The following is a 27,466-nucleotide window of genomic DNA, read 5'->3' on the forward strand; positions in this document are numbered from 1 at the left end:
AGTGGACATAGAGCGCTATAATATTGAATCAGCCACTAGAGGGAGCAAAACATGCAGAACAGGAGAAAAAAGCCCAAAAGCTATAGGGACACACAAATGACAGAATGCAGAAATGGCCACGGACTGTGAATCATGCAGCCACCAACATGAAACGCCCTGGCTGCTTGACATGTGGCTTTTCTGAACATATTCTGTAGTTTGCAAAACTTCGTTTGTTTTCAACTGTTTGGCGTCATTGGATGATCTTGGTCGTTACCCAAAAGGGAGTTGAGAAGTATAGCACCCATGAGCGTTCCTCCCTTTAAGATATCTGTATGAAAATGAAGAAGCCACAATCACTTTGCCATGCTGTGGTGTCTTCCCAGGCAAAAGGTATAAAGAAAAATATAACGATTTAATCAACAATTTTCAGAACGTTTATGTATCAGTGCACATTAAAAATCCAGTACTCGATGTCACAGTGAAAATAAAGCAGCAGATTCAAGTTCTAGAGCCGCATAGCTGACATGCTGGAGCGCCAGTCATGCAAGCGCCTTCTAGTTTGGAAAGTCCACCCTCCAGTTCTTCTGACTTCTATACCACATTGCAAGAGCAGCAATTAAATGGTTGTTTGGCCATAAAAGCTTCGGTTGAGTTTACTTGACACTGGTTAACAGGAATCATTCCAACAAGACTGATACAATACGAATTTGCAATCTAGGCGAATCTCCTTAGATTACCATTCAAAGATTAAACGAGATTTCTCTTTTAAATAGACAAGGCTATAAAAAGATAGTACTCTTTGAACAAAAATAAAAAATAATCATGGGCACTGCTGCACTTTATGGCTTGTCCTCCGTAGGCTTAACCTTTTCTGCTACGACAGACTCTAGTAGCGATCAACCTGCTTTTCTTTCCTAGCTTGGAGTAGGGCCGCAGGAAGCTGTATTGCAAATCAAAGGAAATGGAAGAGCCGGCGGTTTTGGCAGATCCCAGGTCTTTCAGCTTTCTCTTTCGTGGCTACGAAAAGACTGCGCTGTGCTGCTGAGTTACCCGAATGAACGTTGTTCTTCGACTCAACTCCTTGAGTTTGGCGGCTCCCACGTAAGTGCAGGTAGATCGCAGCCCTCCAAGGATATCACGGATGGTGTCTTCCACATCCCCTTTGTAAGGCACTTCTACCGTTTTACCCTCTGAAGCTCTGCAAATGAAAATGAGTTTATTTGTGTTAAGAAATGAAGTACATGAATACAGTAACACCTCGAAGAAGAGATGGGCCTTATACCTGCCTTTTCTCTACCCTACGGAGTCTCAAAGCAGCTTACAATTGCCTTCCCTTCCTCTCCCCCACAACAGTCACCTTTTGAGGTAGGTGAGGCCGAAAGAGTTCTGAAAGGACTGACTGACCCAAGGTCACCCAGCAGGCTTCATGCGGAGGAGTAGGGGGAATGAAACCCAGTTCATCTTGGAACGTGGGTCACTCACTGTTTGAAAGGCAGGTTTTGATAGAAATACAGATGGGGCTTGTCATGATCCTGGGCCTAGTGAGGCCTATAGGCTCCAGAGAAGCCTGCCTAGGAGTTACTAAAGATAGCCTACATTTCCCAGGATCCCCTCTGTCCCTCTGATTGGGTGGCAAGGTTTCGGAGGGAAAACTGGCCCAGAGAGCGGTGAGACCTGGGAGGAGAGCATAAAAAGGCCAAGCACAGACAGGGTGTGTTCTCTCTGGAAAAGGCTGCAGGAGAGAAGGCAGCAGGAGAGATCCCTTATCCAAGGTGGTGAGTTTTAGTATTAGAGGAAGGGAATGGCTAGGTAAACACATCAGGGCTTCTGTTTATTTGCAACCACCTTTACTATATATATATATATATATATATATATATATTTGACTGTTTTTTAAATTTATTTTATTGTATTTTTATTTATTTTTGTTCTTATTATCTGAGCACTGTAAATAAACCGCTGGAGTTGTTATACTGCTTGGGTCCTCACATCTCCTTGGTCACAATTAAGAGGCATTTACTAATAAGGAAGACAGGGTGGTTGGGTGTTCCAGGCCCTCCCATGCAGACCCTTATCAGCAGGCCTGTAGCCAGAAAATTCAGTTGGGGGGGCCCACGGAAAATGTTTTGGATGGAGGGGCCTCCTCTCTGGTGGCCCCACCCCTCTCTGTGTGGCACCCCCCACACACACACTCACCAACTGGGCAAAAGAGTAAAGAGCGGGCTCCTGGGGCTCTTGCAAGGCGGCCCCCCGCCAATTACGTGACCGGCGGGAAAAGCCACGCTGAAGCCGACGGCGTCTTGCTGATTGTGCCGGAAAGCCAGCGTAGGAACCGCTGGCTTCAGTGCTCACGTGATCAGCAGGGGGGCGCCTTGCAAGAGCCTCAGGAGCCCACTCTTTACTCTTTTGCCCAGTTGGTAAGTGGGTGGGTGGGAGGGACGGGAAATGCCATGTGGAGGACGGGGTCGCCAGAGCCGCGGGGGGAAAAGTGAGGGCGGAGATAGCGGGGGCTGGGGAAAGGAGGGGCCGTAAAGGTCCAAGGGGGGTTTGGGTGGGGAGGCTGTGCATGGCTATGGGCCTGCTTACCAGAATGGTGGCAACCAGTAGAAGGCCCTTCCTGGTCCCCTGCTGTGTGACAGGGCTGATGGACTCAACATCCAAGTGTTAGTTATTAATGCCCTGGCTTTTCTGTGCCATCTCATGGAAACCAAAGGAAGCTGCCTGGTGTTAAGAGAACTGTTTCTAATTGACTGTATGCATTCCTTAGTGAGTACCTTCTCATTTTACATCAGAAACTGGGTTCACAATTCTGAAGGCTTCAGAGGAGGGGGTAAGCAAACCCTGGCAATGTGCTAACAGTGGTGCCCAAGACATTTTGATTGGCACACAGGGCCAGATGGCTGCCCAAACAACGAAGGCCCTTGCAGCACTACGGGGGGCCAGTGGTGCAGGAAAAGTCAACCAGGCATGGCTTATATCCAATACTCCCTCAAAGCTGTGGCTGTCTTATGAGCAAAAATTCTACTTCGTGAGCTACTGGCATTAAAGTTGTGAGCTGCTGCATCAATTAGTTTGCTCTGGGGCCAATTTTCCTGAGCTAGGACAAAAATGCATGAGCTGGAGGCTAAAAAACTGAGCTAGCTCACGCTAACTCAGCTTAGAGGGTAACACTGCTTATTTCTATCATCACCTCTCAGACCAGCACAGGCACCAACTGAGCCCAAGGTGAACCCATCAGATCTTGCCCAAGCCTGGCACTTGGCTTGCTCCAAGCTTGTCTGGCCGCATACCAGCATCTTCAAAGGTAGATGCTGCATGGGGTGGGGGGTACCTTAGCCCCAAAAAGTAACCTACCCCTGCTTTAGAACCAGCGCACCTGTGATTTTCTCAAAGATGACCGGGGTGGAATTCTAGCATATTGGGACACACACCCCTGATGTAGCCAATCCTCCAAGAGCTTACAAGGCTCTTTTTGGTAAGCTCTTGAAGGACTGGCAACATCAGGAGGGTGTGGCCTAATATGCAAATAGGCTCCTGCTAGAATTCCACCCCTGTAAGATGACCAGACTACCATTAATGCTGCTTTTACATCTAGCGCAGTGGAGAAATATTCCCATGGAAAAGAGAAAAATAGCTGTCACAAGCAAGCCAGAAACCATCCCCCACAAGCTTAGGCACACAAGTCCACGGAAATTAATAGCTCAACTATGCCTAATCCTGTTCTTGAACTGCAACCGGTGTACATAGCTCATATTTCCTGAACTCCTGGTTACGAGCCAGGGCAGGTGGTCTGTGAGGGAAGGACACGACGATTTGTGACACACAGGGGACAAGCAAAAACAGGTCGCATTCAATGTTCCCTCTAAGCTGCAGAGTCTTGTGAGCAAAAAATCTACTTCGTGAGCTATTGGCATTAAAGTTGTGAGCTACTGCATAAAACATCGTGCTCCGGGGTCATCCTTCCTGAGCTAAGACAAAAATGTGTGAGCCGAAGGCAAAAAATCTGTGAGCTAGCTCACGGTAACTCAGCTTAGAGGGAACACTGGTTGCATTCAGAGCTGTCCCCCTTTTCTGCCAGTGACAAGATTCCCAAATGAAGTGCCTGGAGCTGCGGACCTGGGTTCCTGGTGAAGACGGAGTAGAAGAACCTGTACCTGTACTCGGCGACGCCTCCTGCGTGCTTCTTCATGGCTGTGTCGGAGCTCATCCCATAGAAAAGCTTCACTTTCTTGCCATTTTTCTCTATGATTTCTCCGGCACACTGGTCATGTCCGGCAAACATTCCTCCGAGCATCACAAAATCAGCTCCGGCTCCTGTAAGTAGCAAGCAGAAAAAAGAGTTCTAGAATGCAGCAGAGGAACAATCCCAGAAGAGCACAGAGGTAAAGGAATTATTATTGCCAATACAAGGTCCATCAATAACTTTTCCTGCAACTGCACAAAGAAAAAAATCAAAGGATACCTTTAAAGGTCAAGGTAGTCCCCTGTGCAAGCACCAGTCGTTTCCAACTCTGGGGTGATGTCGCATCATGACGTTTTCATGGCAGACTTTTTGTTACAGGATGGTTTTGCCATTGCCTTCCCCAGTCATCTACACTCCCCCCCCCTCCCCAGCAATCTGGGTACTCATTTTACCGACCTCGGAAGGGTGGAAGGCTGAGTCAACCTTGAGCCAGCTACCTGAACCCAGCTTCCGCCGGGATCGAACTCAGATCATGAGCAGAGAGCTCAGACTGCAGTACTGCAGCTTTACCACTCTGCACCCACGGGGCTTCTGTAGGATACCTTTAAGACCTACATAAGTTTTCTTGAGTCAGAGCTCACTTCATCAAATATATGGCATGAAAAATCTGTTTATGGGTTTCTTAAACCATGGCGGAGTGGGGGGGGAGGAAAGAATGCATAACTGATAAAATCTGCCAACAGATGTGAGGACAATCTTGCTGACAATAATAACAGTCATTATTATTAAAGCCATATGTCTTAGATAAGTTTCTAATATAAAACACTGTTACTTATTTTTAAAAACCATATAAACTAAACATTTGCAGATTTAAGATGTACTGAGCTGCATTCATTTTTTCAGAAACTATACGAAATGAAAAGGTCTGTACAGTGTAATCAAGCTAATATAAATGAAATGACCCTAAACACATTACAATAAACAGTGGTTCATCTTTACTTGATGAATAATGTAATTACACTGCTATTAAATTGCCATAATAGGTCCGTGACTTGATCGTCGTTAGCGGGCACAATCCATCTCTTAAGAATGAGTGCCTGGCTGCAAAGGAAAGAAATCACGCTGCAAAGGTATTTTAATAATTTATTTATTTTATTAAAACATTTTTATCCTGCCTTTCCCAATCACTCAACGCAACTTACAATTTAAAAACATCAAATAATAATAAAATGCTGCTTCCCCTCAATAAAAAAATTTGCCACTTAATCACCATTAAAAGTTCTGATAAATATAATAGCCTTACATGAGCCTTCTAAAAGCAAATCTATTCCATAAAGTGGGGGAGTGCAGGCCGTGACTGATACCTAGAATCATAGAGTTGGAAGGGACCTCCAGGGTCATCTAGTCCAACCCCCTACACAATGCATGAAACCCCTAAACTCACAGGATCTTCATTGCTGTCAGATGGCCATCTAGCCTCTGTTTAAAAACCTCCAAGGAAGGAGAGCCCACCACCTCCCAAGGAAGCCTGTTCCACTGAGGAATCGCTCTAACGGTCACAGGATGTTCTTTCTAATGTTGAGCCGGAAACTCTTTTGATTTAATTTCAACCCATTGGTTCTGGTCCTACCTTCTGGGGCCACAGAAAACAATTCCACACCGTCCTCTATATGACAGCCCTTCAAGTACTTGAAGATGGTGACGAGCAATCGCTTTTAGTGAAGGGACACCCAGAAGGTGACAAGCAAGTAGGATGTATTTGGAGAATGGATCAGAAACTAGGTTTAAATCATTTGAGGGAGGGACGGTGGCTCAGTGGTAGAGCATCTGCTTGGTAAGCAGAAAGTCCCAGGTTCAACCCCCGGCATCTCCAACTAAAAAGGGTCCAGGCAAGTAGGCGTGAAAAACATCAGCTTGAGACGCTGGAGAGCCGCTGCCAGTCTGAGTAGACAGTACTAACTTTGATGAACCTCTCATTCAGTATAAGGCAGCTTCATATGTTCTGATTTGACATCCATTCACCCTGCCCCAGATATTTACAAAAATCTAAGGCCTATACAACTGTTCTAAGAGGGTTTATGTGCAAGGAATGGGGGCTCCCAACTGCAATAAATTCTTTCCTCCCAACCCACCCCCCCTCACCACCTGAGGGAGGCACTAAGTGAGCGTTAGAAGCAGTCAAATCCCACCAAGGAAAGATATATTTAAAGGAAAGATCTTTAAGAACTAAGCACACATTCTACAGGTGCCAAGACACAAGTTTTATCAGAACACAGCTAAAGAGGTTGCCGATTATACTATAGTTATATTTGAAGAGCGAATATTCCATGACAAAGATGGCTCACGTTCCTCAGAGCCAAGCAGCAGGTGGTACTCACCAAAAGCTTTGGCAACATCTCCAGGGCAGCTGCAACCCCCATCCTAGAAAAAAGAGGAAGGAATTAAGTTCACACTTAGTGTGGCCCGAAACGGCATCCAGAAACTGCATAAAGCAATTCAAAATCAATACAACTTATCAATTTGTCATGCAGAAAATGTCAACTGTTGTGGACCATGCCCAATCTTGCTCTGGCAGGCCCTATAATAAATTTGTTTACACATGGGCTCCTGTTTTGGACTTTATGTCACAACATGATCTCCCATTGAAAAAGGCATACCACTCCTGGATACAGAAAAACATAAATATATATTTTTAAAAAAACTTAAAAACATGCTTAAAACATTAGCACTTATTGGTCTTAAAGGTGGTTTCTTTGTATTTCTCCCATGGGATCCAGGGAATTGGGCAAAGGCAGCTCTGGCTCTTTCCTTCCTTCCCCAGGGGACTGGGGGAGGGGGAGGAGCCTCAGCCAAAAGAAGGAAGAGAGGCTTGGCTCAGTAGCTCTGCTGTGTGATTGAGAGAACCTGGAAAAACAAGCTCCGCCTCCCCCTCTTCCTCCCCAAGGGAGAAAATAGTGTTTTTGTTCTGTAGCTCCTGTGCAATTGAGCAAGCCTCGCAAAGCAAGCTGTGATGCAGAAGGGAGCAAGAGAGAAGGGAGAAGGAAGCAGATGACAGCCAGTTGCTCGGGGGCCTGATAGGAGCCCTCCAAGGGCCTGATTCGGCCCCCAAATTGCATCGTTTGGCACCCCTGTGTTAGAAAGTTTAACTACATAGTTGCTGCATAAAGGATCTTTTTTCCAAAAACACGTTAATTAGTAATCACATTTCCTCAGAAGAGAGAAAAAACATATCCTCCAACATTTTGACTCTAGTCAAAATACAGTAATTTATATTCCACACCGTACAGCTGAGAGGTAATCTTAAGGAGACAAAAATCTTGTAGTCTCTTTATCTGAATAAACACTGCAGGATTTGCTTTATTAAGTTTTGTCAGGTGAGAGAAACTTCACTTACCTCACTTCTTTCCTAAACAGAAAGAACTGCAAGTATGTCTTTGGATCACAATCTATGGTACTACACAATGTTTTGTTCATGACAGGAACTCTCTCTTGCTCAAAGACAGGTCTCTAAATCTGGCTCTTCTGAAAATACTATTGTATTGTATCCCACTTTGGGGGATTTAGTATTCCTACCCAGGAGCTAAGGCCGACATTTTCAAAAAAGCCCCAACAGCAGCTGTATCCAATCAGCAGTGATATGTTTATATGCGAGCCAGGGCGCTCAGGAAATCATGGGATAAGAGAACAATTTGGAATCCCACCGCATGGGCGAGAACTCTTCCTCCAAGATTCTGGTATGTGAAGAAGTAAGCAGTGGCTCACAGAAGTTACTAATCTGCCTCAAATTTTGTCAGTCTTGAAGGTGGTCCTGGACTCTTGCTCTTTTCTGCTGCTACTGACGGACTAGCTTGGCTACCCATTTTGTTCTGTCTCCAGGATTCTGTAAGCTGTTAAAGTTCCTCTGCCTATTGTGCAGGCATGGGCAAACTTAAGCTTAACGTAAGAGCCCCACAGAATAAATGTCAGAAATTTGAGAGCCGCAAGGCCTGCAAGATGTGAACATCAGATGTTTGACGGAAGGCAGGCAGGCAGGAAGGAAAATAGATGGGGAAGGGGGAGGTGGAAAGAAAGCAACTTTAAATGCATTCTCCATGCTGCCAGCTGCCTTGGCTTGGAGAACTGATTTAAAGCAAGGGAGGGGAACCTTTTTTCTGCCAAGGGCCATATGGATATCTATAACGTAATTCGCGGGCCATAAAAATTATCAAAAAACAGTGCTCTGCCAAGGGAGAATGATTCAGGCCAGCAAAATTAATGCAAATAATTGTTTTTCTATTTGAAGTCATGTGGGAAGAGCCTAATCTGGCACGCACACACACCCGGCCTGCCGCACTACGCAAATGCAAAGGCCCAGGGCTTTTTTGTAGAAAAAGCCCAGCAGGAACTCAATAGCATATTAGACCATATCCCTTAATATTAGCATATTAGGCCACACCATCTGGGATAATCAAGTGCAAATGGAACTGTGACAGTAACTTTTCCAGGCCCTGCAGCAATTCTGGCCGGCCAGCCAGGCCCCAGGGAGGCTGCCACACAGTACATCGGGCCCTGGGGAGTCTGCTGCACAATGCAGCTGGGCCCCACGATCCTCGCTGGCCAGCCAGGCCTCAGGGAGGCTGCCACATGGCTCGGTTCGGTCCAGCAATCCCCGAGGGCCACACCAAGTGACCTTGAGGGCTGTATATGGCCCTCGGGATGGAGGTCCCCCCCCCTCGATGTAAAGCTGGCCAATGGGCTGGTGGGGGCTTTGAGAGCCACACCATTTGTGTGAAAGAGGCACACGTGGCTCCCAAGCCACAGTTTGGCCACCCCTGGTGCAAAGTTATCTGGGGCCATACTTACAGAAATGATGTGCCCGTTCAGTCCATGAGCGGAATCTGCACACTCGATCACTGCACTCAGCTGTGGGTAGCCCACCCCAGTTTTAATCCGAGTCGTGCACACAGAGCCTAGTCATTAAAAACAAACGGAAAGACGGATGAAATGAGAGCAACACCGTTGGTAAACTGAACAGGTCTCATTGTGGGCTCTTTGCAGACACCCACACAGGAAACCTTTCTCCCCCCTGGCTGAGGCTGCGCAGGAACAACACTAGGCCTCTCCGGTGCAATCATCACCCCATTATTTCTATTATGAGAAAAGCACTCAGCACAATATACAGTTCCCAAATACTGTCTAACTAGATTAACAAGAATGGGAAAAGAAGATCTGATGATACTTACAATAGTTTGTTCCACTTCTCCGTTATCACTTGCTTTTAAATTCTGTTCAGTACCCATTTCTCATCTGTCTCATGCACCCTCTTGAACAAGGGTGACCAAACTGTGGCTCTGGAGCCACATGTGGCTCTTTCACACAAATTGTGTGGCTCTTGAAGCCCCCACCACTCCATTGGCTGGCTTGGAGAAGGCATTTCTTTCTTTAAATTACTTCTCCAAGCCATGCCAGCCAACTCATCCACATGCTTCCACAGAAAGAGCCAGCCAGTGGCTTGGAGAATGCATTTAAAGTTAAAAGTTCTTTTCTTCTTTCCTCTCCCTCCCTCCCACCTGCTTCCTTCCGGCTCTCAAACACCTGACGTTCATGTCTTGCTGCTCTCAAACATCTAATGCTTATTCTTTGTGGCTCTCACATTAAGCAAGTTTGACCACCCCTGCTCTCGACAATAGTTCTGTGCAAGAGGTAACACTTCCCATCGTGCCCTCCTAAGCAGAAGTACCCCATTCTGACTTCAGTGGACTCAGAAGGTTGTAACACAGCTTAGGATGATATTGTCAATCGCTTAACCATGTTTAGCAGTCTCTTCACTCTCCTGTCCTACAGTTAGCCTTAGTGCTGATGCCACGCATATCTGTGTCAACCCCTCTTAATCAGAAGTTGAGACTGGGAACCACACCATTAAAACCAGTGCTGTTACAACATTTAAGTGCAGTTAAAAATCATAAGGGAATTTACTTGGAAGAGGAAGAATACCCTCTGGAGACCTGTTCCTGATCTCTTAACCATGTTAAACTCACACCGACCAACAGCATGCCTAGCTTACAAAGACTTCATGTTTGTTTCTGGACTCAAGAAGTCAGGAGAGCCAAATTCTTCTCCAGGCAGGTAAGGAAACATGAGAACAGAAGTCCTCAACACAGTGCCTATCAGAACCATGGTGCCTGCCAACACCTTTTTTTGACAACCACCATGTGTTTTAAGAAAGTGGGTGGAGCAAGGGAGGGGCTCTTGCCCAGCATAGCTTCTTGGAGAGCCAGTTTGGTGTAGTGGTTAAGTGCGTGGACTCTTATCTGGGAGAACCGGGTTTGATTCCCCACTCCTCCACTTGCACCTGCTGAATGGTCCTGGGTCAGCCAGAGCTCTGGCAGAGGTTGTCCTTGAAAGGGCAGCTGCTGTGAGAGCCCTCTCCAGCCCCACCCACCTCACAGGGTGTCTGTTGTGAGGGAGGAAGGTAAAGGAGATTGTGAGCCGCTCTGAGACTCTTCGGAGTGGAGGGCGGGATATAAATCCAATATCTTCATCTACCTCACAGGGTGTCTGTTGTGGGGGAGGAAGGGAAAGGAGATTGTGAGCCGCTCTGAGACTCTTCGGAGTGGAGGGTGGGATATAAATCCAATATCTTCATCTACCTCACAGGGTGTCTGTTGTGGGGGAGGAAGGTAAAGGAGATTGTGAGCCGCTCTGAGACTCTTCGGAGTGGAGGGCGGGATATAAATCCAATATCTTCTTCTACCTCACAGGGTGTCTGTTGTGGGGGAGGAAGGGAAAGGAGATTGTGAGCCGCTCTGAGACTCTTTGGAGTGGAGGACGGGATATAAATCCAATATCTTCATCTACCTCACAGGGTGTCTGTTGTGCGGAAGGAAGGGAAAGGAGATTGTGAGCCGCTCTGAGACTCTTCGGAGTGGAGGGCGGGATATAAATCCAATATCTTCATCTACCTCACAGGGTGTCTGTTGTGGGGGAGGAAGGGAAAGGAGATTGTGAGCCGCTCTGAGACTCTTCGGAGTGGAGGGCGGGATATAAATCCAATATCTTCTTCTACCTCACAGGGTGTCTGTTGTGGGGGAGGAAGGGAAAGGAGATTGTGAGCCGCTCTGAGACTCTTTGGAGTGGAGGACGGGATATAAATCCAATATCTTCATCTACCTCACAGGGTGTCTGTTGTGGGGAAGGAAGGGAAAGGAGATTGTGAGCCGCTCTGAGACTCTTCGGAGTGGAGGGCGGGATATAAATCCAATATCTTCATCTACCTCACAGGGTGTCTGTTGTGGGGGAGGAAGGGAAAGGAGATTGTGAGCCGCTCTGAGACTCTTCGGAGTGGAGGACGGGATATAAATCCAATATCTTCATCTACCTCACAGGGTGTCTGTTGTGGGGGAGGAAGGGAAAGGAGATTGTGAGCCGCTCTGAGACTCTTCGGAGTGGAGGGCGGGATATAAATCCAATATCTTCATCTACCTCACAGGGTGTCTGTTGTGGGGGAGGAAGGTAAAGGAGATTGTGAGCCGCTCTGAGACTCTTCGGAGTGGAGGGCAGGATATAAATCCAATATCTTCTTCTCATTTGCCACTGAAGATATGACCGGCTATGCCGATTTAAAGAACATTTAAAGGACATTGTTCCAGGGGCAGCAGCCACCACAGGAGTTTGTTTTAACCTCTCCCACCTCTTCCCCATTGCAATTTTTAAGTACCCCTCCTTGGCACCTGGGCTTCCTCTGAGGGCGTGGCTCCACCTCCTTTTGTGGTGGTGCCCACCACCCTGTGTCAGAATTCCAAATGTGCCCACAGACTCCTAAACTGTAAACTGGTTTGGGAGCCAATGTGCCTGAAACATAAGTAATAAATGTAAACAATTAAATAAAACTTTATAAGGACTTGTATTCAGCCCTCAGGAGCCATAAGCTACCCCCAGTGTCTCTGACAGTTTTTGTCCTGTACCAAACTTTTAAACTGTAAGAGATGAAAGGGTTGCTCCAATAGTATTCCAAGAACACGAGCAAGCAGCTGCTGCATGTAAATACCGCCCCTTACAATTCACCCAAATCAGCTTACCTGGTCCAATTCCCACTTTAATAATATCTGCTCCAGCCAGAATAAGTTCTTCTACCATCTCTCCTGTCACTACATTACCTGCCTGAAAACAGAAAATAACATCATAATGACTGCAGGGAGTATGAAAAGAAAACATTAGATCAGGGATGGTTAAACTGTGGCTCGGGAGCCACATGTGCCTCTTCCGCACATATTGCGTGGTTCTTGAAGCCTCCACCTGCCCCATTGGCCAGAAGCTTGGAGAATGCATTTATAGTTGCTTTCTTTCCATTTCTCCCTCCCTCTGAGGCTCTCTCCATCTATTTCCTTTCCTTCCACCTTCCTTCCTTCCTATTTTGCAGCTCTCAAACATCTGACATTCATGTCTTGCAGCTCTCAGACATCTGACATTTATTCTATGTTAAGCAAGTTTGCCCACTCCTGCACTGGTTGGTGATTTTTCTCTTAATCTATTTCTAAAGCCTCAATTGCTTATGCATTTTCTCACAGCAGTCTTCACTACTGGAACATTCTGATGTGCGTTTCTTAAACTCCAGAACTTTGAACCAGGTCTTTTGATTTGGGGCCTATGTGCTGTACATGAACTGTGTATGGACTTCTTTACTAAGGGCCAGAAAGGCACCATGCTTCAGAGGAGACAGACATCTGCCCATCAACCTCAAATTTTAACATATTTATTTCCTTCACAATGCCCTCCCCCCAAATTAAACCCAAACGAATATAACCCAAACCATATAAACTAAGCTTGTTATTCTTGCTTGGTCCTTGAATCTGTTATAACATCTTCATTGTGTTGCATGCTAATTTACTGCTCACCTTCTACCTCTGTGTATGGACTGGTAACTTCTATTTTATTGTATCTGAAAAAGTATGTGCACACAAAAAAATCATTAAACCCAGGAATCTTAAGACTCTGGAAATAAGGCGAGCTTGTCTCTCAGGGTTTTTCCCTCAGTCACCTCACAAGTCACTAGCAATCTCTAAAGTAACTTGTCTATTAAAAGGTAAAGGTAGTTCCCTGTGCAAGCACCAGTCATTTCCAACTCTGGGGTGACGTTGCTTTCACAACGTTTTCACCGCAGACTTTTTATGGGGTGGTTTGTAACTGAAAAAGTGCCCCGTGGCGCAGAGTGTTAAAGCGGCAGTACTGCAGTCCTAAGCTCTGCTCATGACCTGAGTTCGATCCCAGCGGAAGCTGGTTCAGGTAGCAAGCTCCAGGTTGACTCAGCCTTCCATCCTTCCAAGGTCGGTAAAATGAGTACCCAGCTTGCTGGGGAGAAAGTATAGATGACTGGGGAAGGCGATGGCAAACCACCCCATAAAAAGTCTGCCGTGAAAAAGTTGTGAAAGCAACGGCACCCCAGAGTCGGAAACGACTGGTGCTTGCACAGGGGACCTTTCCTTTTCCTTTCCTTGCCATTGCCTTCGCCAGTCATCTACACTTTTCCCCCAGCAAGCTGGATACTCATTATACAGACCTCAGAAGGATGGAAGGCTGAGTCAACCTCGAGCCGGCTACCTGAAACTCAGCTTCCGCAGGGATTGAACTCAGGTCGTGAGCAGAGCTTAGGACTGCAGTACTGCAGCTTTACCACTCTGCACCACGGGGCTCTTAACTTGTCTATTACAGGATGCCTAACCTAATCTCGCCTCTCCAGGTACTTGATCCCTGACTACCTAGCTATACTCATAAATGTTCCTCTCCACGGAAATCCTTAGTAAAAAGTGAAAGATTTATGCAATCTGAAACTAGCTCATTTGATGTCTGATCCCTATCTGTCTAGCTCTGTCAGTATCTGAGCCTTATCGAAGTACTTTTTCTATTATTGCCTGTTTTTCCACTCACTTCCCCTCTCTCTGACAAATCCATGGTCTCTTGTTAGCTGAAAACTCTAGAGATCTGCATGGATAATGGATAATCAGACAGGCTGTGAGGCATGGAGGGAAAAGCTGGAAGCTGTCACAAAGGACATTTCCTGAGAAACTTTCAGGTCTATGTTTTCCAGATCGAAATAACACTGTTACCCAACTTGAGTCACTTTATAGAGAAGCTAGGCGAAAAGTGCCATCTCAACCATGGGATCTGTCATGATCCTAGGCCCAGTGCGGCCTACAGGCTCCAGGGAAGCCTGTGTTAGAGTAACAACCTGGCCTACTTTTCCCAGGATCCCTTCTGTCTTTTTGATTGGGTGGGCAGTAGTTTTGGAGGGAAAAGTTGCCCAGAGGGGTGGGACCTGGAAGGAAGGAAATAAAAGACCCAGCTAGAGAAGCAGGGCTGTTTTCACTGGAAAAGGCTGGGCTGGAGGAAGGCTCAGTCATGAGAGAGCCCTCATCCAAAAAATTGGTGAGTCAGTTGGGATTAGTGGATAGGAATGTATAGGTAGTTGCATCAAGGTTTTTTATTTTGCTTTGTAGCACCTTTACTGTTTCCATGTTCACTATTGCACCAAATGTTACAACCCACTTAAGCACTTTCAATAAACTTATTGTTGTACTGCCTGGGTCTGCACACCTCTTCAGTCACAGATAAAAGGTGATTGATGAAAAGCTTGGGGGCTCTGGGCCCTCCTAGACAGGCCCTTACCAGAGTGGTGGCAGCCAGTAGAAGGGCCGCCCTGGTCCCTCGCTTGTGACAGGATCACCGGGTGATCTTTGTGAAGGATTTAATTTTGGAGTCTGCTAAGTTTGAAATATCTGAGCAAGGCGGTTAATAATAGGACATTTTGGAAGACATTAATTCATAGGGCTACAGTAAATCAGAAACAACTTAATGGCACTTAACAAACACATGCCATTTCCCCTGCCAACTTCCGAAACTTCTTTGAAACTCTGTGTGTGTGTATGCATGCGTGTGTTTTTTAAAAAGCTTTGCAATTCAACAAGAGAAGGCTGTTGAAGAGTAACGAGATTTCCTCTGTATCTGTAACAACAAATATAAGGAAGTCAGTGATTGAGATATAATGGAACACGATTGGTGTTCCCTCTAAGCTGAGTGAGCGTGAGCTAGCACACAGTTTTTTAGCCTCCAGCTCACACATTTTTGTCTTAGCTCAGGAAGAATGACCCCAGAGCACAATAATTTATGCAGTGGCTTACAACTTTAATGCCAGTAGCTCACAACTTTAATGCCAGTAGCTCACAACTTTAATGCCAGTAGCTCACAACTTTAATGCCAGTAACTTACAAAGTAGAATTTTTGCTCACAAGACTCTGCAGCTTAGAGGGAACATTGAACACAATCACTGGAATCAACAAAATCTATCCCCAAATTGCAAGCCCATCCATTCCTCCCCTTCCCCAATTTCTCTTCTCATACCTACCATGATGGTGTGATTTGGGTATTTGGCATGGACAGATTTCACAAACTCCACAAAATGTTCTGAATAACCATTGGCCACATCCAAGCAAATGTACTTAATAAGTGGAATAGCCTCTATGACCTTTGTCAGTTTTTCAAAGTCAGCCACTCCACTGCCTGAGCTCACAGCTACATGCTGTAAAGAAAGAACGATCAGTAACTGTTGTCAAAGATGTTTAAGATTGACCGTTTTCGCAAACAGCTCACCTCGCAGTCACAATCCTGTTCCCTCCGCAGCATCTGGTCGGATTTCCCACCATCTGTGCCGAAGTTACAAGAAGTGCCGCAGCTTTTGCTAAAACCCAGTTTACGTCTGCTACGCAAAAGCCGTAGCACTTCCTGTAACTCCGGCGCAGATGGTGGGAAATCCGACACGCTGCGGAGGGTACAGGATTGTGACTGCGAGGTAAGCTGTGTGCGAAAACTGTCAGTATTTGCAGAAGAAATATATTCAGGCTATCTAATACAAACATCAAACAGTGGAATCTTTTTTTTAAAAAAAAGACATGGGGCTTTTCTGTGTTCTCATTTTTCTCACTTGTAACTTCTTGTTTTTTCGGGGAGGGGAGTGGTCCTGTTCCACAATGTTTTGCTTGCTCCACTGGTTGATTTGATATGACATAGTTTGATGCCAGGTATCTATCCCTGTAGATTTAAACTGCAGATTTTTATTCCGGACATAAACCAATGTAATATCAAATTGGCCACTAGGGGAAGCAAAACATGTGCGGAAGAGGGGGGGAAAACCCTGAAGAAACAGAAACTTACAACAAGAAAACTGAGAAGGTGGAAAAGCCCAGGAAAAGATCGGTTATTTTTGGAAAATAATATAATAGCAGAGAAATCAAGACACAAAAACTCAGGGCAACTCTTGGAACTGTGGATTTAAAATAATTCCCACCTATACTGTGACAGACAGTGCATGAATCATTATTTCCTCTGGAGCAGTCAGAATTAATAGATCTATATAACATTTTCTGCAAAAATTATCATTTCTTTGCCATTTAGGATAATTTCAATTAAAAAAAACCTTGTTGCTTCAATAATACCTGTAAATAAGAAACTCCTTGTAGTTTCTGTTATACCTGCAAAGTCTTTCTTAATTATATGTTCTTTTTGCTACTTCCTAACATTATTTGGATACTGCACCTTATTTTCTGTTTATCTTTCAAGCATTTCAGTGTCTATGACAGGGGTGACCAAACTGTGGCTTAGGGGTGGCCAAACTGTGCTCTTTCAAACATATTGTGTGGCTCAAAGCCTCCACCACCCCACCAGCCAGCTTGGAGAATGCATTTAAAGTTAAAGTTGCTTTCTTTCCACCTCTCCTCCCTGCCTTGTGGCTCTCGTGCATCTGACGTTCATGTCTTGTGGCTCTCAAACATCTGACATTTATTCTATGTGGCTCTTACATTAAGTAAGTTTGGCCAGCCCTGGTCTATGAGATGTTTTGGTATCCTGTCTGTAGAAAAGAAAGCTATTATCTTTCCAATTTATGTCATTGCCAGTTACCTCCACAGTAACACTTTTTGCTGGATTGACTAGATGTTACTGACACTTCAATTATTATTTTTATTTTCTAAAAAAATTTATAAAATCTACAGAGCATAGCATGCCTAATTCAGGCTTTTAATCTGTGCATCTTTAATACTGTAACTTAAAAGTGAGTGAGGTCCGGGTTCAATGAAATTACTAGGCTTAGGGTGGAGTAATTCTGGCCTGGGACTGCAAAGTCAGCGTGTCCTGGCAACTGAGGCCAAGGCCTTGGTAAGTGCCCCCCCCCCCATCAGATACCTGTCAACCTTATCATGTATGCCTGTGTTCCCTTGGGAAAAGGTGGGATAAAACTATAAATTCTAAAAGCTAAAAGCTATCATTCAGCACAATTTATCCTGGGATGTCAAACTCATTAGTTGTGAGGGCAAGAACTGGCATAAATGAGAGCTTGTCGGGCTGGGACGTGTGTGTCATGAGATGTAATGCCCGGCAGCAGACATATAAACTTTATAAAGGACGCAAACACTATTAAAGATTTTAAAATAAAGCATGATTAATAAATTAGCACCTCTTGGTCTTAATGATGCTTTCTTTATATCTCTCCCATGTGATCCAGGGAACTGGGCAAAGGAAGCTCTGGCTTTTTCTTTCCTTCCTCAGGGGATCAGGAGGGGGAGGAGCCTCAACCAATAGAAGGAAGAGGGGCTTGGCTCAGTAGCTCACCTGTGTGATTGAGAGAGCCTGGCAAAGCAAACTCTCCCTCCTCCCCAAGGGAGGAGCCTCAGCCAATAGAGAAAGTGGAGGTTTTGCTCTGTACTGTCTGTGCAATTGAGCAAGCATGGCGAAGCAAGCTGTGATGCAGAGGGAAGCAAGAGCGAGGGAGAAGGAAGTAGGTGACAGCCAGTTGCTCAGGGGCCTGATTTGGCCCCCGGGGCGCATGTTTGACATCCCTGCTTTATACATTCCTGCAAGATTCTTCTAAAAGATCAGTACTTGCTTACTTAAGTGCTGATTCCTGATCTTAAAATAAAGCTCAGAACCTCTCTGGTGAAACTATCCCGTTGAAGAATCAGCTCATTATTTCCTGGGAGAAGAAATCCAAGCTGAAAGGGGGTTGAACATCTAGCCCGCATGGAGATAAAGTGGTCAGGCTGCAAGATTAGTCTAGTGGCACCTTAAAGGCTAATAACATTGATTCCGGCATGAGCAAGGCTTTTTTTGTAGCAGGAACTCCTTTGCATATTAGGCCACTCACCCCTGATGTAGCCAATCCTCCAAGAGCTTACAGTAGGCCCTGTAAGAAGAGCCCTGTAAGATTCTGGAGGATTGGCTACATCAGGGGTGTGTGGCCTAATATGCAAAGGAGTTCCTGCTACAAGAAAAGCCCTGAGCATGAGCTTTCATGATTCAGGGTCTGTTTTTTCTGATGCTATGGAGAGGCAATTATTTTGGAGACAGGAACTAGAACAGTCAGGAACTAGAACAGATTTGATCTTTACACATAATGGAGGTTGAGGAGGTCACTTCCTGGAAAGGGGTATGAAAAAGGCTGTGGGTTTTTGCAAGACAGCAGGGAATAGCCAACCCCAGATTAACTACAAGGAAGAACAGACATGCCTGGAGTCATTTGAGCCTTCAAAAGTTACAATAAATACTGTTCTCCATTTTCTGTCTTAGACATTCAGAAATATTTTTGCTTTCCTCTGTTCCGGAGAGACTTCCATACACTGTCACAAAGATATATGAGCTTATTACAAATCCTGAATCAAACATTTGTTCACCGAACTTGTATTGACTTAACATATTCGTGTATTGATCCACTATTGAATTTTCTGATCCCAGTCTCCCAAGTCCCTGAAATGCAACCATCCCTATTAATTTCACTGGCAACATTCTGTTCAAAATCTCCCCACCTTTTTTTCTCAATAAATTCATGTTCCATGAAAGCCAGTCAAACTTAGTTTATTAGCAGCAGCTTTGTTAATGTTTTTTTCTTCCCTACTCTTCTCTGCATTTGCTAGTTAAACTCCCACACTTGCTTTTACAATATACGGTATTTTTCGCACCATAAGACACACTTTCCCCCCCCAAAAAAGTGGGGGGGAAAGTGTGTGCGTCTTATGGAGCGAAGGTACCATATGCACCTTCCGGGGGGGGGGGGGTGTGTGTGATCCGCTGCCTCCGTCCCGGCGATTCCCCGCGTCTGCCTGCCTGGCTCCAGCTCTGACGCTTACGGCAAGCGCCAGAATCGCTCCCTCCGCCCTCCTATCCCAGCACTTGCTTTAAGCATCAGTGCTGAAGCCATGCAAACAGGCAGGGAGAAAGCACGCCGCCCCCTCCACAGCCGGCGCTTGCGAAGCGCTGGGTTTGCGGAGGGGGGGGATGCTTCCTCTGTGCCTGCCTGCCTGGCTTCAGCTGCTGCTTATAGCAAGGGCTGGGATCGGAGGCAGCCAAGCCTCCGATCCCAGCCCTTGCTATAAGCAGCAGCTGAAGCCAGGCACAGAGGAAGCACCCCCCCCCCTCCGCAAACCCAGCGCTTTTTCCGTGCCTGCGTGCCTGGCTGGGAGACAAGCGGCGAGATTGCTCCCTCCGCCCCCACCGCAAACCCAGCACTTCGCAGGGAGCGATCTCGCTGCTTGTCTCCCAGCCAGGCACGCAGGCGCGGGGGAAGCACGCCAGCACCTGCGTGCCTGGCTGGGAGACAAGCGGCGAGATCGCTCCCTGCGAAGTGCTGGGTTTGTGGTGGGGGCGGAGGGAGTGATCTCGCCCTTGTCTGCCAGCCAGGCACCTGCGTCTTATGGTCCGGAGCGTCCAATGGACCGAAAAATACGGTATATATATATTCGTAAGCTGCCTTCCACTACCCAGATGAGCCCAAAGCACTTCAGAAAATATAATTAAGTACCTGCATACTATATATCAGGGGTGGCCAAACTGTGGCTTGGGAGCCACATGTGGCTCTTTCACACTTATTGTGTGGCTCTCAAAGCCCCCACCGCCTCATCAGCCAACTTGGAAAAGGCATTTCTTTAAAACACTTCTCCAAGCCAAGTCAGCCGGCAGCTTGGAAAATGCATTTAAAGTTGCTTTTTTCCACCTTTCTCTCCCTCTTTCCTTCCCCATCTATTTTCCTTCCTTCTTGGTGTAGTGGTTAAGTGTGTGGACTCTTATCTGGGAGAACCAGGTTTGATTCCCCACTCCTCCACTTGCACCTGCTGGAATGGCCTTGGGTCAGCCATAGCTCTGGCAGAGGTTGTCCTTGAAAGGGCAGCTGCTGTGAGAGCCCTCTCCAGCCCCACCCACCTCACAGGGTGTCTGTTGTGGGGGAGGAAGGTAAAGGAGATTGTGAGCTGCTCTGAGACTCTTCGGAGTGGAGGGCGGGATATAAATCCAATTTCTTCTTCTTCTTTTCTTCCTTCAGCTCTTAAACGTCTGCCGTTCATGTCTTGTGGCTCTCAAACATCTGATGTCTACTCTGTGTAGCTCTTACGTTAAGCAAGTTTGGCCACCCCTGCTATCTACCAAGCACTGAATGATTTTTTTGACCAGAAAGCTTGTCCCCTTACTTGCAACCAATACAGTTTCCCTAAACTACAAGGAATGCACAGATGAAACACCACCAGCACTTAATAATTAACTATATGACAATTATACCTCAAGGCATTCTGGGTGATTGCTTGCAAACAGCTTCCACTCTTCCAAAGAGTAATGCTTGTGGATGGCGGTAAACATCGTGTACTAAAAATAAACAAGCAAACCAATATGATTATCATGCTATGTACTGTCTCAATAACCCAGCTAAGCACCCAGTGCAGAAAAGGGCCTGGCAGCACATCACAGGGCTCTCAGCCCAGTACCAAGTTGCTGTAAGCCTCTCCTAGGCAACTGCGACCCAGGAACCAAAAGTACAGTCAAGGCCAACAACCAGCCCCTGCAGTCTGATCTATGCTACCGCTGGCCAAATACTCACGACACCTGTTTTCTCGCAGCATGAGAGAGTGCCATGGGACAAACTCAGAAGAAAGTTCCAGCATACTTCCAGTGCAACCCCACCCTCACAAGGGCTGGCTCAGTAGTTACTTTCAGGGCTTTTTTGTAGAAAAAGCCCAGCAGGAACTTATTTGCCTATTAGGCCACACCCCTTGGCTCACCATTGTTTCGCCCAGGGCTTTTTTTCCTAGAAAAAGCCCAGCAGGAATTCAGTTACATATTAGGCCACACCCCCTGACACCAAGCCAGCGTTCCTGTGCGTTCCTGCTAAAAAAAAAAGCCCTGTTTGCTTTCTCACTGATGCTGAGAAACTAGTTTTTGTGCTATCCGATGTGAATCCTTCTGCAGCAGCACTTTTTGCCTTGGCTGCTGGGAAAAATCAGAGCAAAAGTGGTTTCCAAGAAGATATCCAAGATAACTGAATTGTGATTTTGAGCTTGATTGAGAACTGAGGAATTTTAAAGAGGCTGTCGTTTTAGCAAGCTGAAAAATTGGGCTGTAAATACATTCTAATTTGTAAAGGCCAATGGACACACGCAATAAACTTACCAACCTACCTACCTACCTATGGTAACCACCCACCAGAAGGGGCAGCCTGAACCTACCCTGTGGGAACCCCCAAGGTCGAGGAGGCAGCTACAAACCCTGCCACAGCACCACGTGTAGACCTTGATAGCCCACTTGCTCTTTGTTGTTGCTGCAGGACATTATGGGTCACTGCCCTCGTGTCTCTTTGGACTCTCTGGAGACTGCCATCCAGGGCTTTTTCTGTAGCAGGAACTCCTTTGCATATTAGGCCACATACCCCTGATGTAGCCAATCATCCAGGAGCTTACAGGGCTCTTCGTACAGGGCCTACTGTAAACTCCAGGAGGATTGGCTACATCAGGGGGGTGGCCTAATATGCAAAGGCATTCCTGCTACAGAAAAGGCCCTGCCACCATCCAAAGGTCAAGATGGACTCCATTTGCAGTACAAGACCCCACCAAGGGCTGCAATGGGTGACAAGTGTGTTTTTGGCTGCCCTGCTGTTGGGTTGCTCGCTCTCTTGTTCTAGCTGAGCTCCTGCTCTGACTGCCTGTCATGGCAGCATCCTGTTCTGTGATTGGTGCTTTGCAGTGGGCTTGCTATGGTCTCTGGTGTACTGGCTTCTGTGATACATTCTCCCTCTGCAGAATGGACACAGGATACCAACCAGCAGTGCCTCTGCCCCACCACTGTTGGTGATGTGCCAGCATTGGGGGGGGGGTGTCTTAAAGGTAAAGGTAGTCCCCTGTGCAAGCACCAGTCATTTCCAACTCTGGGGTGACGTTGCATCATGACGTTTTCATGGCAGACTTTTTATGGGGTGGTTTGCCATTGCCTTCCCCAGTCATCTACACTTTCCCCCTGGCAAACTGGGTACTCATTTTACCGATCTCTGAAGGATGGAAGGCTGAGTCAGCCTTCCACCAGGATCAAACTCAGGTCATGAGCAGAGTTTAGGACTGCAGTACTGCAGCTTTACCATGCAGGGCTGGGCTATTCTGAGTGAGTGGATTACATTTTAAATCCCGCAGGTGATATTTTTCATGCAGAAGAGAATATAAAGTACTCACCTTAGTCATAACCTGTGCCATTTCAAAAGTGCCCACAGAATCCATGTTTGCCACGATAATAGGAATCCCCGTGTAAGTCTGCTTGGAGTTCCGGAATGTGAAGGTACGCGTAAGATCTACCTGTAAAAAAAGGGTAGATTTCAACCAGTGTTCTGAACTATATTCAACAACGAAACCAAGCGTCATACATATACGCTTAAGTTACAAGGCTAGAAAAATGTTAAACAGTAAAGTTAAGCAATGAAAAACTGAACAACCAACTGACAAATGGAAATCTAATTCTGGACATCCTTTGTTATAAGAAGGACTGGAATCCAATGTCTTCTTGTGTCTGCCCCATTTTTTACTCCATAAATCTAGCCTCACCCTTCCAACTCAGGAGCCAAAAGAAAGATAGAAGCAACAAAGAGGAACACAATCAGCAAAGTAGGGTTTGTACGGTATTTGCTCAACAAATTGTAGTTGCCAACCGAACTCAAACTGTGGTTTGCAAAATCACAGTTTACAGAGAAAGCACAAACTACAGTTTACCAATTTGGATGAAATGGCAAACCACAAGTTGAAGAAGAAGAGCAGATTTTTATACCCTGCTCTTCTCTACCCTAAGGTGTCACAAAGCAGTTACAATTACCTTCCCTTCCTCTCCCCACAACAGGCACCTTACGAAGCATCGTGGGGCTGAGAGAGTCCTAAGAGAACTGTGACTGGCCCAAGATCACCCAGCAAGCTTCATGTGGAGGAGGAGTGGGGAAATCAAACCTGTTTCTCCAGATTAGAGTCTGCCATTCTTAATCACTACACCGCACTGCGAAGAAACAGGCTTCTCCCATAGAAGAAGCATACTCACTAAAGGTAAGGCACTTAATTGATCTATGCTAAATTGTCCTGTTCCTTTTTCCTTGAACTCACTAGCCAAATGAGCCAGTTTGGTGTAGTGGTTAAGTGCGTGAACTCTTATCTGGGAGAACTGGGTTTGATTCCCCACTCCTCCACTTGCAGCTGCTGGAATGGACTTGGGTTAGCCAAGTCCATTCCAGAGGCTGTCCTTGAAAGGGCAGCTGCTGTAAGAGCCCTCTCAGCCTCACTCACCTCACGGAATGTCTGTTGTGGGGGGAGAAGATATAGGAGATTGTAAGCCGCTCTGAGTCTCTGATTCAGAGAGAAGGGTGGGGTATAAATCTGCAATTCTTCTTCTTCAAATTCCTACACTCCTTTTAGCTTCCTAGCATCATGGTTGAAATTTGCTGTCGGTACAGTATATGCTCTACTGCAGTTATACTGAAAGTAGGCAAATGTTAGAGACAAATTTCATGTTTTAAAGAGTGATTCTCCTGTGACACTAAGTTGTCTATTCTATAGAATGCTACTAACCAGAATACTAAATTCCCTGTTTATTTCATATACAGCAGTCATGTTTTTAAAATAAGGGTCATTCTTTTTTTTTTTAATTAGTGTCCCCTTAAAATAAATGGTGACTCATAAAATGTGGCAGGACGGTTAACTTTTATTCAATTTCACACTTAAAATAACCTTAAATTCTACTTATACTGTCTACTATGAATAGTCAAAGGTATCTGCATTTATAAATATGATTGCCCCCCCCACCAAAAAAAAGCTGAAAAATTATCAGGCTTCTTTTCCAACAATTATTTTTAATTATTTGGGGATTAACGTTTAAATGCTTGCCATGGCCAATTTTTTACACAAATTAACCCAGACAAATCATCAATATATGGCATTAGTTTTCTCCCATAGAAGAAGCACACTCGCTAAAGGTAAGGCACTTAACTCATCTATGCTAAATTGTCCTATTTCATTTTACTTGAACTCGCTAGCCAAATTCCTACACTCCTCTCAGCTTCCTAGCATCATGGCTGAAAAAGCAACTCCACTAAACCACAGAGAATAAATGGACAACTAGAGAAGCAGCTAACCCTCAATTCAAATATTCAGCTTTATTTCACAACTAAATACAACTGGAGGGGGGAGGAGTTAATGTCAGTCCTAAACCAAACAAAAAAAGAGAGCCAGTTTGGTGTAGGGGGTAAGTGTGCGGACTCGTATCTGGGAGAACTGGGTTTGATTCCCCACGCCTCCACTTGCAGCTGCTGGAATGGCCTTGGATTAGCCATAGCTATCGCAAGAGTTGTCCTTGAAATGGCAGCTGCTATGAGAGCCCTCTCAGCCCCACCCACCTCACAAGGTGTCTGTTGTGGGGGGAGAAGATATAGGCAATTGTAAGCTGCTCTGAGTCTCTGATTCAGAGAGAAGGGCGAGGTATAAATTTGCAGTCTTCTTCTAAACAAAACATGCAGTCAAATCAGGGTTGCCAAGTCCCCCACGGCTTCCTATTGTACCATAAAGTTTTCTCTCCCAAATTGCTAGAGCACCCGAAAAAAACATAAAGTCTTTCCAGAAACGCTTAGAGCAGCCAGGGCATGGCATCACCAGCACGATGACATCACTTCCGGGTGATCTCATCGCACTGGCGATGTAAGGGGAGGTTCCCCCCACCAGCCCAATGTGGGCTGGCGGGTTGGGAACCTCCAGGGTGGCGGAAACCCAAAGTTGACTCATACTAATTTATTTTATCCATTTTGTACCCCACCACTCCCTCAACAAGTGAGGCTTGGGCTGGCTTACAAGTAGAGTACAAGTGAATATACAATATTAAAACCAAAAAGAATATATAACACAATTTAAAATCAACAATATGAAAACTCCTACATAAAAACATTAGCAGCATCCAACAGCCCAAAAGTAAAATGATTCAATGGAACCAAGACTTGTAAGACATAGACAATAACTAATTAAAAGCCTGCTGCTAGATTTCCATGGCACAGATTCCCAAGTTCATAGGACTGCAGTTCTACCTGTATGTAATTGCCATTTCATCCATTCAAGTATTTGCCATTATTAGTGAGAGCAGCAGAGTGTCCTGGCTACCCCTGGCTTCTACTGTTAAAATGTGCACGTTTCAAATATAGCATGTATTGTATTTTAGGTTTATATGTTTTATGAATATGCTTTAAAAAATACATTTCAGCCTCAAATTCTGATGAAAGCCAAGGTGTCTTAGCAGCGTCAAGCTTTCATTTAAAGCAAGCTTTACAATAAAGGGTTTCAGCACAAATGGTTTAGCCTTTAAGAGAAGGCTCCATGCAATTCTATGCTGTTCCTAATGCTTTTGAGTGCTGTTCCCAAGGTGACATGCAAGCCATAAGTCAAAGTAAGCCTGTTGGGTTAATGGGTGTTATAAAAAGGCTTTCAGTTACAGGAAGAAAGAATCCCGTAGTGCTTATTTGAGAATAATTCAAGAGTAATAATGGCTGCCAGCCAACCAGGGAATACATATCTGCACTTTAACATACGGGCAACCAAACTTTAATTTTGTGGCTAGCAGAAGGTGTATACCAAACTTGCACAACATTAAGAGCCACACAGAATAAATGTTAGATGCTTGAACATCAGATGTTTGAGAGCAGTAAGGAAGGAAGGCAAATGGAGGAGAGAGAAAGAAAGCAACTTTAAATGCATTCTCCATGCTGCCAGCTGGCTTGGCAAAGTGATTTAAAGAGACAAATGCCTTCTCCAAGCAGGCCGATGGGGTAGTGGGGTCTTCGAGGGCCACACAATTTGTGTGAAAGAGCCACATGCGGCTCCCAAGCCAGTTTGGCCACCCCTGGTGTATACACTTATCGCATGCACAACCTCTCAAACTTCCCAAACTAATGACTTTATAGAAAGCTTCAGCGCTACCAAGCCATCATAAAGCAGCCCCTACTAACAGCAACCACAACAACAACAAAGGAGGTTTTCTTATTTGACTGCCATTTCACAAAACAGCAGCTGTTTCATCCACCCCACCCCCTGCGTTCTGTTTGGTGTCTGCCTACCCCACTTGGCCTTGTCTTGTCCTCACAAAACCGGATCTCTCTCCTGTTCCCCTTCCCTGCCTTCCTCAGGAAGATCTCAGGCCCTGGTTTGTAATTTCACCCACCAACACACACACCAATCTGTGCATGACCCAAAAGCCATGTTGGTTTACTGGCACCCCTACTAATAATCCTAAACTCTGCTGTTTTGGCTACAGGCCATAGGGCTCCATTCCTTCCCGGCTGCTTGCAAAAACAACAGCGGTGCTCCTGCAGGAGAGGCACCTGCCTATAGGCCAAAAGGAAGCAAGCCCAATGCGTCTTTATACAGAGAATTATGCCCAAAACGCACAAATGCGGTGAGGCTTTAGCAGGTGCCAGCCTCCAGGGGGGACCTGGGGATCTCGTCTCCGGACTACAGAAAGCAGTTCCCCCTGGGAAGAAAATGGATGCTTGGGAGGGTGGACTCTGTGGTATCAGACCCCACTGAGTTCCCTGTTTTCCCCAGGCTCCATCCTCAAATCTCCAGGAGTTTCCCTACCCGGATCTGGCAGGCTACAGCCCACCAATCACCCACCCCCTGGTGACAACAGTAGGAGTTAATAAATGGAAAGATCTGGATGGTTGTCTTAATTTGAGGTTAAGATTGAAAAGGCCAAAGGCCGGAATGATTAAACGAGGAGAAAAGGAGGTTATACAGCGCAGTTAGATCCAAGTATTAAGCACGAAAGAAGGGCAGGGGGGGGGGGGGAGAGAATAATAAAAGCATGCTGGTTTGGCAATCGCCCCCACCTCTGCTCGGCTTTTAAGGCTGCTGCGTTTAGGTCTAAGCAAGACATCTTTAAAGTCCAGCTTGAGGTCTGCATCTACTCGGGGCATCTTGCCGGGTTTTGGCGAGGTCGGAGCCGGGCTGCTTCTCGCCGCTC

At 45.9% G+C, this 27,466-nt stretch overlaps 1 protein-coding gene across 1 annotated transcript; it reads right to left on the minus strand.

Annotated features, from left to right (window-relative positions):
* Nucleotides 1-393: 393 nt before the first annotated feature.
* Nucleotides 394-27,466, minus strand: GMPR (guanosine monophosphate reductase). Its single transcript, XM_060244250.1, has 9 exons — nucleotides 27,333-27,466; nucleotides 22,666-22,785; nucleotides 20,732-20,815; nucleotides 15,543-15,716; nucleotides 12,223-12,304; nucleotides 9,008-9,114; nucleotides 6,544-6,586; nucleotides 4,137-4,296; nucleotides 394-1,180 (listed from the first exon to the last, which is right to left on the minus strand). Exons 1-9 carry the CDS (start codon nucleotides 27,417-27,419, stop codon nucleotides 1,000-1,002), a joined length of 1,038 nt encoding a protein of 345 aa, XP_060100233.1. The 5' UTR covers nucleotides 27,420-27,466; the 3' UTR covers nucleotides 394-999.

This window comes from Heteronotia binoei, chromosome 7, assembly GCF_032191835.1.
Source record: "Heteronotia binoei isolate CCM8104 ecotype False Entrance Well chromosome 7, APGP_CSIRO_Hbin_v1, whole genome shotgun sequence".
Taxonomy (NCBI): Eukaryota; Metazoa; Chordata; class Lepidosauria; order Squamata; family Gekkonidae; genus Heteronotia; species Heteronotia binoei.